General features: G+C 36.4%; 1 protein-coding gene across 1 annotated transcript; it reads right to left on the bottom strand.

Moving 5' to 3' along the window:
- Positions 1-8196: 8196 nt before the first annotated feature.
- Positions 8197-19085, bottom strand: LOC116912752 (UDP-glucuronosyltransferase 2B1). Its single transcript, XM_032916898.1, has 6 exons — positions 18311-19085; positions 17056-17204; positions 11767-11898; positions 10587-10674; positions 10232-10451; positions 8197-8815 (listed from the first exon to the last, which is right to left on the bottom strand). The coding sequence occupies exons 1-6, from the start codon at positions 19032-19034 to the stop codon at positions 8539-8541; spliced, it is 1590 nt and encodes a 529-aa protein (XP_032772789.1). The 5' UTR covers positions 19035-19085; the 3' UTR covers positions 8197-8538.
- Positions 19086-20931: the final 1846 nt, after the last annotated feature.

Below are 20931 nucleotides of genomic sequence, written 5' to 3'. Positions count from 1 at the left end.
GCCCTCCCTCTAACAATCACGTTCACTGGGGGTTCAGTCTTAGCAGGACCAAGGGCTTCCCCTTCCACTGGTGCTCTTCCTAGGCTATTTCATTGTTACCTATGCAGTTGGAGTTCAGGGTCAGTCCATGTATAGTCTTTGGGTAGTGACTTAGTCCCTGGAAGCTCTGGTTGGTTGGCATTGTTGTTCATATGGGGTCTCAAGCCCCTTCAGCTCTTTCAGTCCTTTCTCTGAATCCTACAATGGGGGTACCCTTCTCAGTTCAGTGGTTTGCTGCTGGCATTCGCCTATGTATTTGCTGTATTCTGGCTCTGTCTCTCAGGAGAGATCTACATCTGGTTCCTGTCAGCCTGCATTTCTTTGCTTCATCCATCTTATCTAGTTTGGTGACTGTATATGTATGGGTCATATGTGGGGCGGGATCTGAATGGTTGTTCTTTCTGCCTCTTTTCTAAACTTTGCCTCCCTATTCCTTCCCAAGGGTATTCTTGTTCCCCTTTTGAAGAAGGAGTGAAGCATTCGCATTTTGGTTATCCTTCTTGAGTTTCATGTGATGGCTCACCCGTTAAAGGCTAGGCTCACAACCAAAATATTCCTATTATTCTTATATTTGGTCTTTTCATTTTTTCCTGAGTTTCCTGTATATTTTGGCTTAGGAGCTTTGTATTTTCTTTGACTGATGAGTCAATATCTTCTCTGGTCTCTTCTATGCCTGAGATTCTCTCTTCTATCTTTCTTATTCTGTTGGTGATGCTTGCATCTGTAGACACTGAGTTATTCCTAAGTTGTCTATCTCCTGGGTTGCCTCCCTATGTGTTTTCTTTATTATTTATGTTTTTATTTTTAGACTTGTTCTCTTTTGTTCAATTCCTTTACCTGTTTGATAGTATTTTCTAGGTTCTCTTTAAGGGAGCTGTTTGTTTCTTCTTTAAGGGTTTCTACTTTTTTGCCTGTGAAAATTTATTTATATACAAGTCTTCTTTGGTTTGTAGATACATGCATAGACACATGTTTGTTTAAAGCTACTTGTTTAGGGACTCATGTAAAGAATTAGATGTAAAGGTATTTACTACTCAAGCTACGTACTTAAGTTCAATCCCTATACAAGCTTAAACGCCTGGATTGATTTTGAGACTCCACGGAGAAATGGAAATAAAACTCTTTAAAGTTTTATCTGGCCTTCAAATATGCAACACAGAGTACAAGTTCCCCTCCCATGACAATTATGATAATAATTACTATAAAGGAAATAATATGATTGGTCTTGTGGGTGTGTGCATTCTGGAAGTATGCACACAAGTCATAGACAGGGCTTTGCAACTGACATTGGTACACAAACTTCTCTATAGAGGTTTGAATTTGGCAGACAATTCCACAGTTTTTCCACCATTTTACTTAGGAGAGACCAATCATTCCTCTGTCAATCCTGTTCGTAGAAATTCACCTTCAATGACAGCAAATGGAGAATGCAACAATCCCAACTGAAGTCCAGAGCACTTACCTAATACTCCAATGTAAAGCTGACACCACTTCTCACTAAATGTTTGGAAAAAAAAGTCAAAACAAAGCACACAGATCATATTTGTCACCCTCTCAACGAATGTCATTCTATTGCTCAATTCTGACATAGCAATGGGCAGGCACATCGGAAGGAGGCAATGGGAGTCCTCCACTGTCCTGTTCATATGGAGCCAGGAAAGAAGCAGAGACTGTACACTAAGGGTATCTTGAGAATCTTGGCTAGCAGGTCAACAAAGGGTATGAAGGCATCTGCTACAATGACATCAAAGCTATATTTCTTCTGCTTTGTCATGAGCTCCTTGTTAAAAACTTCAGCTTTACATATTTACACTCAAAATAATCTGAATCTACCCAAAATATTTCTTACAACATTAAAAATATTTCCAAAACAACTGCTTTGGCAGCACGCAAATATATTTCCTGAGTGGATTATAGACATAATCCTTTACCTCAGATAAAGAGTATGATGTAGAGAATGTCTCAATTTTAATAGCAGATGTATTGTCCACCTCATAAGGAAAAGTCTGAAGATCTCAGAACCATCACTTTATGTCCCTTCTTAAGATGTTCATCTAGATTATCCTTAAGTTGAGCCAATGGCTGAACTCTAATGGCCACACCAGCACCTTCTCCAGAGTCCCATATCCAAAGAAGATGCTCAGCTCTATCAGGAGCAGGGCCGCTGTCATTTTCACAGACACTTTAGTTAACTTCAGATCTGCCTTCCAAAGGGTGACTGCTTACCTCTTACAGATATAGAAAGAGTAGTAATCAGTCAGTTAAAGTATGACTTGTATGTACCAAAGCAAACAGATGTGGGATAGTTACAGCCACTGGAGGGCAAATGCTAAAACCAGGACTCAGAATATACATATATATTATATATATATAAACATATATATTATATATAAACATATATATATATGTTTAAAAAATAATGAACTTGAATGGCTTAGAAACATCTAAAGAAATGTTCAACATCTTTAGTCATAAGGGAAATGCAAATGAAAACAAATGCTGGCGAGGATGTGGAGAAAGAGGAACACTCCTCCATTGTTAGTGGGATGGCAGACTGGTACAACCATTCTTAAAATCAGTCTGAAGGTTCCTCAAGAAATTGGACATTGAACTACCTAAGGACCCAGCTATACCTCTCTTGGGCATATACCCAAAAGATTCCCCAACTTATAAAAAAGACATATGCTCCACTATGTTCATAGAAGCCTTATTTATAATAGCCAGAAGCTGAGAAGAACCCAGATGCCCTTCAACAGAGGAATGGATACAGAAAATGTGGTATATCTACACAATGGAATATTACTCAGCTATCAAAAAGAATGACTTTATGAAATTCATAGGCAAATGGATAGAACTGGAAAATGTCATCCTGAGTTAGGTAACCCAATCACAGAAAAACACACATGGTATGCACTCATTGATAATTGGATATTAGTCCAAATTCTTGAATTACTCTAGATGCACAGAACACATGAAACTCAAGAAGGATGACCAAAATGGGCAAGCTTTACTCCTTCTTTAAAAGGTGAACAAGAATACCCTTGGGAGGGAATCGGGAGGCAAAGTTTAGAACAGAGGCAGAAGGAACACCCATTCAGAGCCTGCCCCTTATGTGTTCCATACATATACAGCCAGTAAACTAGATAAGATGGATGAAGCAAAGAAGTGCAGGCCAACAGGGACCGGATGTAGATCTCTCCTGAGAGACACAGCCAGAATACGGGAAATACATAGGCGAATGCCATCATTAAACCACTGAAGTGAGAACCTGACCTCTGTTGAAGGAATCTTAGAAACTACTGAAAGAGCTTGAAGGGCCTTGAGATCTTATATGAACAACAATGCCAATCAACCAGAGCTTCCAGGGACTAAGCCACTACCCAAAGACTGTACATGGACTGACCCTGGACTCCAACTGCATAGGTAGAAATGAATAGCCTAGTAGGGGCACCAGTGGAAGCGGAAGCCCTTGGCCCTGCCAAGACTGAATCCCCAGTGAACATGATTGTTGGGGGGAGGGCATTAATGGGGGGATGATGGGGAACACCCCTAGAGAAGGGAGGTGGAGGGGTTAGGGGGATGTTGGCTGGGAAACCGGGAAGGGGAATAACAATCGAAATGTAAATAAAAAATTCTCAAGTTAATGAAGATGCAAAAAAATGTTGAAAGGTAGAATAATAACTAGCAAGTTTAGTTTCCACCTATGTCTTAGATATTAAAAAAAGAAAAGAATATTACCTGTCTTAACTCTATCATAGTCTAATGCCAGGCTACATATTCAAGATATATGGGCAGTATACATTGAGCATGCTTAATGTGAAAAAGCATACATTGTTGGGTCACTAGGGAACAGGGATATATCTGGAATTAAAATGCATTACCTGAAATTCTCAACTCAGTGCTGAGGAGATGACTCAGAGCATAAGACTAGCTCCTGGAGACTAGGAGCTAAGAGAGTGGTGGATATATCTGTATCTATATCTATATCTATATCTATATCTATATCTATATCTATATCTATATCTATATCTATATCTATATCTATATCTATATATATCTACATCTATATCTATATCTATATCGATATCTATATCTATATCGATATCTATATCATCTATATCTTTATCTATATCCATATCCATATCTATATCATCTATATCTATATCTACATCTACATCTAAATCTATATCTATATTCATATTCATATCCATATCTATATTTATATCTATATCTATCTATATATGTATCATCTATATTTATATATACATCTATATCTATATTCATATCCATATCTATATCATCTATATCTATATCTATATCTATATCTATATCTATATCTATATCTATATCTATATCTATATCTATATCTATATCTATATCTTCATCTGTGTCCGTATCCGTATCTGTACCCGTATCCGTATCTGTACCCGTATCTGTATCTGTATCTCTATCTGTATCTTCATCTGTGTCCGTATCCGTATCTGTACCCGTATCTGTATCTGTATCTGTATCTGTATCTGTATCTGTATCTGTATCTGTATCTGTATCTGTATCTGTATCTGTATCTCTATCTGTATCTCTATTTGTATCTCTATCTGTATCTGTATCTGTATCTCTATCTATCTCTATCTCTATATCTATATCTCTAATCTATAAGTAAATGTATATGATGTATATGTATATGTATATATACGTCTATATCTATATATCTAATCTATATCATATGTATCCATACATAAAAAAGTTATTTATTTTACTTTTATATTTATTTTATTATTTTTCAGACATGGATTCTCTGTATAGTCCTGTATGTTCTGGAACTTGCTCTCTAGGCCACAGTGGCCTGGAGTTCAGTGATCCTTGCCCCTGGAGTGCTGGTATTAAGGGTCTGTACCACCATGCCTACCTACTTTTAAAAAGTCTATTTATTTTATTGCTTTTTGTTAGCTAAAATAATTTAGAAAGGAAGTTTATGTTAGCCAGGTACTCAGCAGGTAGATACAAGTAGATCTCTATGAGTTCATGGCTAATCTGGCCTATATAGAGAGTTTGAGGACAGCCAGAGTCCTAGTGAGATTCTGTTTCAAGTACAGGAGTAAACAAAAAAAGATGTATAAAAGAAGAAAAATAAGGAGATAAACAAGTTTCATTTCAAACCCTGAGGCTGCAGTGTTGACTCAACTGTCAAAAGTCAAGAGCACTGTCTACCTTTCCAGAGAACCCAATTAGAGTTGTAGGATTCGTAGACAACTGCAACTCTGGTTCCAGGGTATCCTGTGCCATATTCTATGTACCAAGCATGCATGTAGTATGGACACACATATATGTTGTGAGAACATATATAAGATTTAAAAATAGGGACTTAAAATGTAATTCTTAGCAAGTAGGCTTGGAGAGGGGCTAGAATATATTATGAAGACATTTCTTTACAATAAAAACCACGGTATGGAAATTAATGTAGGAATATGCCTTTAAATTCTAGAGGAGCAGAACCTGGAATAAAGCTCTAATTAAGGCAGAAAGTGTGTGTTGAAAGTGAACCTTGAAATGGGTTCATCAGCAGGAACCCATTTGATTTCATCTGAGGTGAACTTTGGTTTCAGCTCAGGATTGTTTTGGATACAAATATTGGCAGAAGCCAGAGCCTGCTTCTGTTGTAATTTAAGTTACTCCCTTTGAAATAATATACTCTGTTGACCCTGCTTCACAAAGGTTTTTCTTGCCAGTGTTGCCTTTAAAGCTAGGTCCTGTACCTGGTGCTCTGCCATAATCTGTTTCTAAATCTATAGAACCTTTGGCCAGTTTCAATTCTCTTTTTTATTTTGTTGTCATAAAGGTTATCTACATCTTGTGATCCTGCCAACTCAGGCCCATGAGGTAGAATACTTTTCTTTTAATTGAAAGCACATCATCAGAATATAGAAATCACACTGTGCCTAGAGTCATTCTTTCCAATTCTAGAATATCACTATCACTATCAAGTTATATCTGAATTAGATATGATATCAGATTAGTACAGATCTGATTTTATATTTGGAATCATATCCTACTTATGAGCAACTCAGAATTTACACCAGGATTATAGAACTATATTTGTGGATTCATTCAAACACCATGCCCTATGTATTGCATTGTTTTATGGAGTGAGAACAAAAAGAAGACTAAGGTATGGTATCTCTCCAGGAAAATCATAATATAGTGGGGTGTGAGTTGTCAATGAAGGAGCAATGAAGAAGTGTTCTAACCTTTCACAATGGCATTTGGTATTTTATTTCTGATGTAGAGTAAACCAGGATTTTTACGAACCTCAACAGAAGTGAAATATGCTGGGTATATAAAAACAGTAATTGATATAACTAGCATATAAATTTGGATTTGGATGAGGTATAGTTCTATAAAATAAGTAGAAAGAAGGACTTTCCTTATATTGATGGGAAAGACAGTTTATTTAAAAAATGTGGCACATGAACATTATTATTTATGAGCAGTAAAAAAAAAGGAAGAAACACTATTCACCAAGTGTTGTCAGAGCAGACCTGGCATTTGAAAACATAATTGATATTTAGAGGAGTTTTGCAAAGCCTTTCTGCCCATGCAAATGTTGTGAACCACAGTTAAGCTCAGTGATTGTTCCTGGCAATAGCTAATTTTTTGTCAGATGACTCTGAGCTAAATCCTTATTTAGGTATCTCGTTTAATCCAGGACCCCTTTCCTAGGGATATTCCTGTCCACAGCAGACTAAACCCTGCACCCCACATCATTTAAATCATCCCAGTAAACTTTCCTCTGAGATGACTCTAAGCTTTTTCAAGTTGGGAACTGAAGCTAACTCAGATGGATAGCATATATTTTCCAACTGGACTTGGGACAAGCTCTGCTAAAAAAATAACCAATACTGTAAACGTGGTAAAAAGTCAAGAAAAAAATACAGCTTGGTACCTACTACTGCTATTTTGCTAAGTTGTCACATTGGCAATTTACCTTCAGAATATTTTTTAATACTCATCAATTGGCATCATTTTCAGCCACTGTCAGGAAGTCCTTTATTGTAGTGAGCACCAATCAATTGAGAGACTTATAATTTGTCAAAGGCTGAGGATGATAAGGCTCTAAACAAAGATTCAGAGGATACTGCAAAAGTATGGGAAAAGAATATAAGAATCTGATGAGGAGGAGGTGTGCAAAGAAACCCTTTCTCCTGAATATGCCATGGTTATCGCATTCATAAACTCAAAGGCTCTGTGACCTGCACATGACTTGTATAAGATAAAGTAGCCAAAATTCCAGAATGAATGAGGAGGAGTGCTAAACACTCCACACATAAGTACAGACCTAGTGGCAATCATAGATTCTAGAAGAGGATGAATTATTTTTATGGAGAGAGGTGGCCACTGGTACATTGCTCATGTTTCAGTGATATCTGCTCATTATCAAATGCATGTATAGACACAGCACTAATTGAACTTACTGGTTAATTAAAAATAGTATAATGGAACGGGAAGTTGGCATTGGGACATATTGCGAGAGGCAAGTGCGTAGCAGTAGGTTGAACATAAGGAAATATTTTAATATTTTACTGAACCAAGGTAAGAAATTATGTATGAATAATCAAACTAAATCACCAAAGCAGATTGTGAGTCTTGGGTGATGTTTCATATTTGAAATAGACTATGAGCTTGGTGATGTCACTTAAAAATATGATCATCTCTTTGATTTGTACTTTCGATGTGAGAGAATATGGAACATTTGGCAGCTTAAGTTTACTCCAAAGGCATAGTGTGAATTACAGTGTTTTGGTCAGTTGTGACTAAGACAAGATGGAAAGTAAGTTATAACCTTGCCAAGTCATAGAACTCCCAAGTACTAGAATTTATTTCAGGCGCAGTAAGAATAATTGTTTGGATATTCTTGTTTGAAATTGCTCCTGATTAAAGGAGGGTAGCATCCATCATAGGGCTTTTAGAAAATAAACGATAGCAAGTTGGCATCCCCCAAAATAAACAGAGATAATGGCTTTCCTTATGCTGATTGAAAAGTGATGCTATTTCAAATGTGTGTCACCTGAGCACTACTATTTGTGAGTAGCTAAAAAAAGAAAGAAAAGGAAAAAAAGGAAAGAAAAATAGTCTACTAAATGAAGACAAAGCAGGCTGACCATTTTTAAAAGGTTATTGATATATAGATATGTTTTGCAAAGGCTATAAAGCCATGTGAACTTTATGAACCACAGTAGCTTCAGTAATTGTTGTTGGGTATAGCTTTTCAGCTACATCAAACATTCTAAACTGAACACAGGATTTTGTTTTTTTAGCACTGAATATATATTTGGCATGAAATCTTGCATGTCTTCAGAACATAGGGAATTCATTGGAGCCATGTTCAATGAGGTCCCAACGCTCTCTTCTTTTAGAGGGAAGGCACTGGCATGACAACAGGTTCCTGCTGGAAGCAGCTGGCAGAGGCGCATCTCTCAGGGCTCTGCTTCAGCCTTTATGATGCTACTCTTTCTTCTTCTTTCCCATGTTAGCAGTCTTATGGCAACAAAAGAGGCAGCATTTTGTGATGATGAATACCACAGCTACCACACAGAGCAATAGGAACCCAATGACATCCAGAGAGTGGTACTGGAACCAGCTAAGGTCATGCAGAGTTGAGCGGAGGTGCTTGGCTCCTTTGTGACGCATGACAAACTCGATCCAGAAGACGGCTCGGTCCAGGGGCTTCACTGGCTGATCATGGTGGATTCTGGATAATCTCATGGCATTCTTCTTATAGCTGAAGGGACAATGTATACAACTAAGATTAAAGAGGAGGCAATTTGATGACTTAACAACATTTGTTGTTTTAGGGGAAAGTCTCACAAGCAACTCAAAATAAATCATGTATACTTCCCACTCAAGTGTTTTGTTTCAGGTGGTAGTAGAGGAGAGTTGAGTGACAGGAAAGACAGTGAAACAGTCTTGTTTAGCACGGGGTAATTATGAACTTGGTATGTAGCTGACACTGGTCTTGATGGTCTTAGTGAACTCCTGCATCCACTTCCAAGTAATGAATTTAACAGTGAACACCAACACCTCAGTTACACATGGTCTTGATTTTGCTTTATTCCTCATCGAAATTTATTTTTCACTTGAATTTTGCAGTTGAGCTATATTAATTGTTAAGAGAAACTTAGTAAGGACACACAAAACTTGTGTGTGTGTTTGTATGTTTGTGTGTGTGTTTTTATGTAACATGTAACTCATGTAACTCATACTTCCCAAGAAGGGAAGTAGCCATAGACCTTTTTTCAGGTCATATGTCATGTTCGATATCTCCTCTCTAGTTTCATTTTTTCTCTCCTATGTATCTGTTTATAACTAGGTTCTTCTTCTGAAAATACTTTGTTATTTATGACTCTTCTTTGTATAACAGTTCCACAAGAATTTTCACCACAATGAAAACAATTTAATTCTGTTCCTGAACTAGAAGACTGTGTATGTAGGAACCAACAGCACTTTCTCCAGTTATTTTTGACTCAGGACCTTCTCATTAGGTACATTTGTCTTCTAGCAAACCTTGAAATTACAATAGTGTTCTCCAGGTATTTGTATGAATTTAATACTGTCTCTTATTCTTGAGTATTTCTCTTCATTATCATATATCATTATAGAGATAAATACAATTTACCAAAAATTTTATATCTTTAGCAACTATGGGTAAATGTTTAAACACTCATTAATATTAAGGGTCATGATTACTATGTACATTCTATAATAATTAGAAATGGTGTCCTTTTTATAAAAGATGAATATTTGTAATATTATTTCTGTATATAGAATAGTTTCAGAATAATCATGTCTAATTGATTCAATTATTAATTCAGAATAACTTTATTGTTAAAAAAGCACATATTTCAGATATGCAAAAACATAATTTTTCAAAATTATCCTCCCTCCTTAAAATAGGATAAAAATCAATCTGATGATCATGTGAATCTATCAATATTTTTAAAATAATAGTTATTCACACCAAACATGAATGTAGATATTTTTAATCCCAGTACTCACGAAGCTGAAGCAAGCAGATTTCTATGAATTCACGGCAACTCTTGTAGTTATATAGTAAAATTATGTTTCAAAAAAGAAAAAGAATAAGCCTTCCCTGGGAAAAAAACTTCAAACAAACAAGCAAACAAACAAACAGACTCACAAAGGGTCATTCATGACAGTCTTCAAGGCAGTGAGAAGGCCTGTAGTTGACAGTGTGTTGAAGTCCACTCTAACAGCAGCTCCTTTGGCTACCATGTGATTAATGTTATCCGGTTGATCTGCAAACAAGGGAATACCAACAATAGGAATGCCATGGTAGATTGCCTCATAGATGCCATTTGTTCCACCATGAGCTACAAAAGCTTTGGTTTTTGGATGACCTGCAATGAGAAGAAGTTCGACATAATTATTGATCATAATATTTAAGAGAGGGAAAATATGAAGACTCAGAAGTGTGCTGTTCTCAAGAAAGTGTGTTACTATAGCCACCAACTTGTAGTGAAACTTTGCCTTACCAAGAAGGTCATTCTGGGGGATCCACTTGTACAGCCGAGTGTTAGATCCTAAGGTATCTGGTTTCTTACCATCAAATCTCCATACAACCTGTTATAAACAGACAATGCCTTATTTAATTACAGAAATCCCAAGGCTTTGGTAAAATTTGTTTTTGGAGAATTGAGGTTACACAGTTGAACATTACCCAGATTATGAAAACTTTAAGAGAGGGAAATTGTAAAATAATATGAGATATTAAAATACTGAAATAGTAATATATTTTTATTATGTGGCTTTATAATAACCTGACGTTGATATATAGTCATACTAATTCTATATGTCTGATAATTAGTGACAAATTTCAAATACATGAAATTTTAAAATTACAGTCTATTTCTCCATCCAGAAAAACATGTTCATTCAATGTGCTAGAAGCGGAATTCCTGCTGATGAGCTACTAATTTTATAATCCTGTTCTCACTTCAGGGTCATGACCTTTTTTCATCTTTTCTCTTATATATTTTCTACATCAATCATTGGGGAGAAGATATTATCCTCTTTCTTTACAGAATTTTTGTTTCACTTTATATATTTGGGTGTTTTGCCTGCATGTAATTCTATGCACTGTGAGTGTTTCGTCTGGGGGCCTGAAGAGCACATTAGAATTCCTGGCAATTGAGATGGGGATACTTGTGAGCTTCTATGTGAATCCTAGCAATCAAGTCTAGTTCCTCTAGAGAGCAGCCTGTGCTCTTAATGCATCAACAAGGCATCTTTCTGGCTCCAGCATAATAGTCCCTCATTATTTTATTTCCTCCTTCTCTGTTTGTCCTCCTTCCATCCTTTCTTCCTTTTACTTCTCTTTTCCTTTCACTTCTGTCGAGACATCGACACAGTGAATAGCTTAGAAAAGCTTGTAAATCAACATGAAGTGTGAACTCATTGTAAATATGAAGAAATAGACCTACTTTAAGTACCAGCAGGAAAGGTATGCACAACCATGCTAGACTTAAGTTTGATTTTTCATATCATAATGTAAATCAGAACCAGGTTAATATTTTATCCTCTGCAGTTCATAACTTTCCTTTTAAAATGGTGTTTGAAATGCATAGACAAGAGCTTATTACTGTTTACCCTAATCCTTTCAGGGTTCAGTAGACTTATAATACATTTGCCTATCTCATGGACATTTTATCTTACCTTCTGTGGAATTTGGGCAAGAGCAGAAGCAACTACATTGGCTTTTTCTTCAGTCAGGTTTTTAACCATTGATCCCAGAGAAAACACCACCACACCATGTTCTCCAGAGCTCTGAACAAATTCTTCCATTTCCTATGAAGATGGTGATGACATCAGAAATGAATGGTTGCATGGGCAGCATTGTCTCAAGGACTGAGACAAACCTTACCAGAGGAAATTATGTAATTACTGGAATTATTTTAGGGAGACCAGTGTATCCATTGCCTCGGTACCCAGTGCTCCTTAAGTGTGCATTTGTACTATAGTACAATTGACCATAATGAGAAAATTAGAGGAAAAGATATTGCTTGTAGAGAGGTCATTGAAATTTAGAGGGTCCTTAAGAGAATTTTTCAAAACAAGAGGAAGAGGGAGAAAGATTATAAGAGCTAGCAGGAATGGATGACACCCCAATGCCTTTCAGGTTCAAAAATACTGATGCTAATGTAAATTCACAGAGACTCTAGGAACATGTCTAAAACCTTCACAGGTTCAAGCCAGCACGGAGGGTCGAAAATGGTCATGGACTTCCACTTTTTACTAAGAAGCTATTTGCAATTGATATCTGATAACAAAGGGGAACTTTTCCCTCACTAATAAAGGTTCACTGGTTAAATCAATCATACCCCAGAGCAGGCCCCAAGCCCAGGAATCGTTGGCCAACCTAAAATGCCATGCTTTTTCCCTTTTGCGTGCTTTTTCTTTTCTTTTCTTTTTCTTCAACCTCTTTGGTCTTATTGTTTTTAAGTCCATTTCTTTGATTTTTAATGTTTGTGATTTGCTCGAGAGAGGGGAGAGGGAGGAACAGTGAAGGAGCGAGTGGAAAGCAGTAAGGAAGAGAGGGAGACGGAGACAAAGAGGAGCTCTAAGGAAGGGTTCCAGTGGGAGGCAGCATTTGGGATGTAAATAAATAAATACATTTATCTTTTCTCATATTTAGTTTTGTATTCTCATATTGAAAAAATGCAATCCAGTACATTTTGAATAATAACAAATTTGTTTCTACTGTCAATTAAGAAAATCATTATCATCAACCACAAGAAAAGAAAGATCTATGAAATAAAAAAAAAAAAACAGGAATATATTGTATAAAGCCAATAACCCAGGATATAAATAGGAAGTGACAAATGGGAGTACTTTATAGTAAAATCTTATGAAGAACAAAGAAAAAAATCCTCAAAATGAAAACACCCTCTGAAGAGTGGTTGAATAATTTGAAAATAGTTCAGAGTATATATGAATTAAAAAAAATCCCTAAGGCTCTTGATTCCCCAGTGTAGGTGAATGCCAGAGCTGTGAGGTGGGAGGGATCGGGTGGAAGGGAAAACATCCTCAAAGAAGTAGGGGCGGGGACTGGGAAAGGGGATAACATTTGATATGTAAATACATAAGATATCCAATAAGAAAAGAAAAAAACGGGGGTTGGGGATTTAGCTCAGTGGTAGAGCGCTTGCCTAGCAAAGGCAAGGCCCTGGGTTCGGGCCCCAGCTCCGAAAAAAAAGAAAAAAAAAAAAAAAAAAGAAAAAAAAAACTCTCTGACATCAAAAGAAAAAATAGTTTCATAAACTTTGGTAAATGATCCAAAGAAGTCCTTCCTTTGGATACAGACCTTTGTTTCATATAATCATATGAAAATCTTTGAATAATTTTAGCTGTCAGAAAAATCAAATGCAAAATATTTAAAAATTCCATCATAATTCAGTCATTATGAATGTAATAAAATTAAAATGTTATCACAGAAATTATGGAAATTGAACATTTATGCATTTATTATAGTTGAGAATGTAAAACATTACCAATATGAAAAATATAAATAAGGTTCTTTATATATATAACTTTAATGTGATATTAACAATTCAGGTATATCACTCTTTGGTGATATCTGAGGAAGAGTGTTGCAAGGGAAAAATCCACAGAATTGTGTTTATTACGTCACTACTCACAATGCCCATAATATAGAATTAGCTTAGATATTCTTCACATGATAAATATGTAAGAAATGTTTGGTAAATATGCATAATTGTATTTTATCCATATATTAAAAATATTTAGTATGTAATCTTAGGGAAACAGCTATTGTTTAGAGGACATGATGTTGAACAACAAGACAAACACAGAAAGATTAAGTGTTGTTTTTTTTTATAGGTGGAAAGTACAAAGAGAAAAACAAAATACCAGCAAAACTTAAATGTAGAAAGTGAAAAACAAGGAAGTGGTAAGGTTAAAAGGGAGTGGAGGTGTAACACTTAGACATGAAATTGTCTAACACACCCTGCATGCCATGTCATCGTCCTGCTTAGCTAAGTCTGGAGTTCTTGGCGATGGTGATTTCAATTGTCTATTTTTCTCTCTTTTCTTTTCATTCATTAATCTCATCCTGTACATTGACCAGGTAATTGAAACTACATAAGAATTCTAGGATATTACCTGTGATCACTGTTGGATATTTTTCAAACATATTAATCTCTAATAATAAAATTCATAATATTTATTACACTGGCTACAACAGTTCTTTATCACTATAATATTTTCAAGTGGAAAATGACTTCTTTTTAGTGCAAATATTGATTCTTTGTTTCTTTAGCTGTTCAGCATGACTCTGGCTTTTACTATGTGTTTGTGAGGATAAACTGAATCCTTTATATGAGTTACATAAACACCCTTAAATCACTGACCACATTGTAAAGTGATTTGACACTTTGCTTAACAGTAATGAGACACAGAGATGTCTCATTACTATATGTAATGTATATGTCAATTGTCAGAGAGTTCTAATCCACTTTTTATATCTCTCATGAAACCAAATATCTGGAATTAGTGGTGAAGAATCATGGAAGTGCTAATCAAAATGACCCTGAGATTCCACCTTGTACCAGTCAGGGTGGCTAAGATCTAAAACTCAAGTGACAGCACAAGCTGGGGAGGATGTAGAGAAAGACAAACACTCATCCATTGCTGGTCAGATTGCTAACTGGTACAACCGCTCTGGAAAACAATCTTTACATTCCTCAGAAAATTGGAAATGGATCTCCTTGAAGACCCAGATATACTACTCTTGGGCATATACCCAAAAGATGCTCCACCATGCCATAGAGTCATGCTCTACTATGTTCATAGAGGCCTTAAATATGATAGCCAGAATCTGGAAACAACCCCAAAGTCTCACAAGGGAATCATGAATACAGAAAATGTGGTTCATTTGTAGAATGGAATACTATTTAGCTAGTAAGACAAGACATCATGAGTTTTGCTGGCAAATGAATAGAACTTGAATATCATCTTGAGTGATCTAACTCAGACCCAAAAGGACATTCATGACATGTGCTCACTAATAAGTAGATATTAGCAAAGATTCAGAATCTCTAGGATACAACCAATCCACAGAACTCAAGAAGGTTAACAAACTGAAGAGCCCGACTGAGTATACTTCAATCTTATCTGGGAAGGAGAAGAAAGCAATCACAAGAGGCAGGAGGAAGGAGGGACTTGGATGGGAGTGGGGAGAAGGAAGGGAAAGGGGAAAATGATCAAGTATTGGGAGGAGGGGCAGTAGAGAAGCCCCGAGGGTCATGAGAATGCATGGAAATTCGCAGCCTCAGAGGGAGTGGGAGGGGGACCTTCTTTCTAGACTATACTAGATTTCTGGTAATTTTGACACTCAAAAGGAGGGTCCTTAGATAAAATGCCCAACTCTGGGGAGAGGGAACTTCTTGAGTTCTCTTCCTGTAGAAAGACAGGGCATCAAGTGGGATGAAGTTGCCAGGGAGGCCCTGAGGAGTGGGGAGGTCTGACAGGGTGGCACGAGGTTGTGGTGTGTGAAGATATCTGTCACAGGCCCTAATAGGACAACTGAAAAACTAGCAGATGATCTTCCAGAGATGTTCTGCTTTGAATTATAATATAATCTGCTGCAGATTTCATCTTATATGCAAGGCCCAAGAGAATTTATTTTGGAAAGATTCCTGCTATTAATATGCTCTTCTCGTTATTATTACACATATATAATAATCATTAGGCAATAGCCCACCCTTTTTGAGAATTTATCTTCAGATCTACAACTATGTATTATCTTGTAGTGATGCTATATAGACAAATAGATGACATCTTAAGTCTTAATGATGATCCTATAAGAATTCCTAAAGTTATATCAGTGATTATTAAGCTCTTTTATAGTGGGACTTCTTTTAGTTCCTTTTCTTTCAGTGAAAAGTGCAATGAGAACTGTGTCACTCTCCTATATGTCACCAGTTAATTGTTCTTAGATAGCAACCAGACTTTCTCCTTCTCAGAGCACAATCCAAGAGGTTGTAAAACGCTTAACTAAAGGTCGTAAAAAGGGAACTAAAATTTATTATAGTTGCTAAGACAGAAGATAAAATATCTACTGGGTTCATCTATACAAATCTTCACTAATAATTTTAGTTATGGTTTTCACCCTTCTATGAACCTGTGGAGCCACGTGATTGGTGTTTAGCCAGAAAATTACTCCTAATGGATATGCATATAAGCATTTTTTCTTGTAAACTTAGACTTCAATTTATTATTTAATTTTTTGTGATGGACTTTTTAACTTGTGGTCATGTATTCTGAAAAGATGTGTAAGTACTGAGGACAAAATGATGAGAAGGAGAAGAAGAAATTTTTTTCCTTTCCCTCATTAGGATCTTTCTACTTATCTTCTTAGATAGTTTTCATAGGAAACCTTTTACAACTTAGTAATAAATGCTATAATCACTTTTCAAAGTGTCCCCTTTTCTTTCTGCAACTTCTGACTAGCAGGCTGAAAGTTAGAGCCACACAGTTCCTACGGATATAGAACCAAGGCCACATTGCTCAATCCTCTGTTATTAAGTTACAGGTACTGATTCCCAAGCCAGCAGCCTTTTATCATGAGAAAGAGCAAGAAAGTTTGTATGATTTTCTAGAAGTTATTATAAGTATTTCTGAACAGGTAGAGAGTTAGAATGTCAGGAGACCATCAGGCTTTAAAGCCACACCAGAGTCCTACTTTGTTCTCTCCTGCACCCCTGAAACTATCCTCTCCATGCCAGGAGGCTCCTGGCATACATGCTCTTGGAGAAAGGGAGGAGGAGGATGGAACGAGGGTGGTCCAGAAGGGGGATAATTACTGGACTGTAAAAAAAGATTTAAGATAAATATTAATAATTAAAATAAACTATCCTCTTTGTAAAAACAAATAAAGAATGATAAAGAAAAAACAGTTTATCAAGGAAAACAATCCAGTGTTACCTTAGGCAGTGGTTTGGCTGGTTTGCAATGCAGTCCTCCAACAAAGTCAAAATTAGGTAAGAATGGGTGTGGAAATTCCAAGTCCCAGAAGGTTCGAATGAGCCATATGTCTGCCTTCCCCATCATCTCAGTTAATGTTGTGGGTCTGCCTGCATCCAAAACAGATAAAAATACTCAATGGTGAAAATAGTTTTTCTGGAATGTAGTGTGTGATGTCTGGAAATGGATGAGATCATGTAGCAAGCAGATGAAAATGTTCCAATTTTGATTTATGATATAAATGTATTAACATAAATACTAATTGTTTGTCAATTACATTGTTTTCCAAAGTTACACCAATGAATTTGGAACATTTTGTTCCTTGCAAAAAAGCTTGAAAATGCTTAGAAAATCAACTTTTGTAGAATATTTCATCTACTTTATACATTTTAGTAGCTATTCTTTTAATTTCTGATTCTTGAAATGCACTGTAATAATCTGCAGTTTATGACTAAGTTTCTTTTTCTCACTACTGTGCTGTGCCTATTAGAAGAGACAAGTAATACTAACTTAGTTGTATATGTCAAAGTTACAGCTGGATATTTCCACAAATAGTTAACCTTAAATTCTTTCCCCTATTAATTTAGGTAATATTTTATTTAATGGAAAGACATTCTAAAAAATAAAACTATGCAGTTTGCTACAAGATTTAAGGCTTTAAGATTTAAGTTTTATGGATCTGAGACATCTGAAACTCTAAGAAAACTAAATTGCCTTGACTGTTTCTGGTTCTAGTGATATGATTTAATTGTGAGAAAACCTGTCATGATATTCTAGGTGAACAACATTAAACTTAGCTCCTTTGAGTTTTTTCATCATTTGCAAGTGAGTAACTTGTATAAGGGAACATGTTTCCTTCAGTGCTACACAGATAGTTGTGGTAGTAAATAATCACTCTTTAGTGTTCTCATCTACAGTCATTAAAGCATTTGAGAAACTTGGAGTTTCTTTTACTAAGACAAACTTAGAGTAGATCAAATGATTACTAAGAGAAATCTTTGTCTCAGTTTACATGGTTAGTAATTTTTGGAGTGTTCTGCTTAGGTACTCTATAGTATTTTGACTTGTTTTGAGGATATCTTATTGTTTTCTATTTTTACTTTATCAACTCACAATTAAGAATCTCATTCTTTGCCTTTATATTCACCTCTACACTTTTTCATTCAAGGAAACATCAAGTCAGGATTTCACAGTAACAAAGAAAGGCACAGTTTACCTAGAGCATCACTGTAAAACTGACTCCAGGACTTCTCTTTAAATGGTTGAAACCAAAAGTCAAAATACAGCACCTGCAACATATTCTTCACCCTTTCCACAAATGTCATGCGGTCACTTAATTCTGAAAGAACCACAGGCACATAGGAAGGAGGCAGTGGAAGTCCCCCACTGAACTTTTCACATCTGTATCCAGGACAGAAGCGGAGACTGTAAACTAAAGGTGTCTTAAGCAGTTCTGCTAGCAGCTCACCACAGGGACCCACAGCATCTGCGAGAATGACATCAAACTGAGATCCTTGGAGTTTTTTCATAAGACTCTTGTTCCAAACGAGTGCTTTGCATAAATTTTCAACGACATCAGAATATTCATTGAAGATTTCTTGCAGTTTTGAATAATATGTCCAAATCGAGAGTGTTTCAAAATCACGTGTCCATTCATCTATCCATTTTGCAAAACTATATTCAAGATCAGTTTTACTCAAAGGTACAGAGTAAATCTCAAAATTAATAGAAGATTCCTTGGTAGGCTCAATGAGAATGGAAGCTGAAGATACAAGAACCGTGACTTCATGACCTCTCTGGGCAAGTTCATTCAGAATTATCTTTATATTAATCCAGTGGCTGTATTCTGTGGGCCACACTAGCACTTTTCCACAGGCTCCAGGTCTAAAGTAGCATATGAGCTGTATCAAGAGAAACACTGAAGTCTGTTTCATAGACATCTTGCAGAAATGGAATGCTTTTGATATCTGTCATTCTTTGTAGATATTCATGTTTTTATGAAAGTTCAGTCAGCCATGAAATTAATATATAACTTTTAAACCATCACCGATTAGATGAGTGCAATGATGTTACGCCATGTGTAAATACAAGCATGGAACATGAGCTCAAGTTTAACAGAGTTTATTTGTCTTTTTTGTCCCTGATTCTATTCAGCCAAAATTGAATCACTGCTCATGTGCAAACATCATCTGTTGATTATAATGTGTTAGTGTCATGTAAAAATCACAGATAAAAGCTCTTATTTCTTAAATGTTCTTACCCAACAGTAAAGATCAAACAAGCATATGTGTGAATCAACTGTTTTAGACCTTGGTGTGTTTTAAAAATTTTGATGTTCATAATTCATTGTTATGTTGCTAGGTCCATCAAGTTGCCACATTTCCTCTTGGAAAAAGGTGGTGATCCTATAATGTTCCAGAAACAAAGACATCTTACCACAGCCAGAATACAGCAAATACAGAGGCGAATGCCAGCAGCAAACCACTGAACTGAGAGCAGGACCCCCGTTGAAGGAATCAGAGAAAGAACTGGAAGAGCTTGAAGGGCTTGAGACCCCCATATGTACAACAATGCCAAGCAACCAGAGCTTCCAGGGACTAAGCCACTACCTAAAGACTATACATGGACTGACCCTGGACTCTGACCTCATAGGGTAGCAATGAATATCCTAGTAAGAGCACCAGTGGAAGGGGAAGCCCTGGGTCCTGCTAGACTGAACCCCCAGTGAACTAGACTGTCGGGGGGGAGGGTGGCAATGGGGGAGGGTGGGGAGGGGAACACCCATAAGGAAGGGGGAGGGAGGGATGTTTGCGGAAACCGGAAAGGAATAACACTCGAAATGTACATAAGAAATACTCAAGTTAATAAAAAAAAATATCCAATAAAAACAAAATAAAAAAAGGAAAAAGGAGTCTTGATACAAAGAGAGGGGTTTGGAAATATTTATATGATTTGATTTTATTAGTAAGAGTGATGATGCTAAAAGTGAAGAAAAATGTTCCAAATCTATTCTTTATATTTAGTTATATTAACAATGCTTGTGAATCGAAGCTCACTTTGTTACTGTAATTTTTTTACATCTACAAAAACATAGATATTTATTTTACCTCAATAGTTGTTATTTGTTTTCCTTTTTAAAGGAAAGACTTTCATGTCTGGTATGTGAATAAGTGGCAAAAGCTTCTCGGTTGGCTTCCTCAGAAGGAATATCTTCCATTCAGTTCCACTGTTGCGTTCTCTGAAAGCAGAACCCAGGAGCAACTTGAGGAAACAGGAGCAGAAAAAACAAAAACAAACAAACAAACAAACAAACAAACAAAAAAAACAAAGACATCTTACAATACTTCTCTTCTACTACAGAACACATGATTATGTGCATCCTGGATATTCTTTGGTGGACATGTCCTCAAGTGTGTCATTTTTAGGTTTCTTTTACCATGAGATACATCATCATTAGAAGGAACTTGGGGAGCATGGGGGTTCTTTCAGGTCAAAGTTGTAGTCCATAATGAAGTAAAATTAAGGCAGGAATTCAAAGCAGGAACCTCAAGGTAGGACCTGAAATAGAGGCCATGGAGAAACAATACTGGGTTATGCTGATGGTTCTCTCAGTTCTCTCTCTTTCAGCCAGGATCACTTTCCTAGGCATGCTCCACAGTGAGATGGAACTTTCCACATCATTTGTCAAACAAGAAAACGATCCATAATCTGTTTGAAGTATTTTATGTGCTAATGTTCCATCCTTTCAGATGACATTAACTTGTGTTGATTTAAGTATAAAATTCACAACATGCAATAACCCAGGAGACTCCAGTGATTTACCTTTGCTTGGATTTC

The sequence above is a fragment of the Rattus rattus genome, chromosome 11, assembly GCF_011064425.1.
Source record: "Rattus rattus isolate New Zealand chromosome 11, Rrattus_CSIRO_v1, whole genome shotgun sequence".
NCBI lineage: Eukaryota > Metazoa > Chordata > Mammalia > Rodentia > Muridae > Rattus > Rattus rattus.
Note: the sequence above shows the minus strand (reverse complement) of the source record. Positions and strands in the feature narration are given on the sequence as shown.

Excerpts from the sequence above, each read along its gene's own strand:
- LOC116912752 (XM_032916898.1), bottom strand. The coding sequence starts at position 19,034 with ATGTCTATGAAACAGACTTCAGTGTTTCTCTTGATACAGCTCATATGC. Across the intron at positions 10,452-10,586 it reads CCCCCAGAATGACCTTCTTG|GTCATCCAAAAACCAAAGCT; the intron begins GTAAGGCAAAGT and ends TTCTCATTGCAG. Across the intron at positions 8,816-10,231 it reads ACTGTCATGAATGACCCTTT|CTATAAGAAGAATGCCATGA; the intron begins GTGAGTCTGTTT and ends TTGTCCCTTCAG.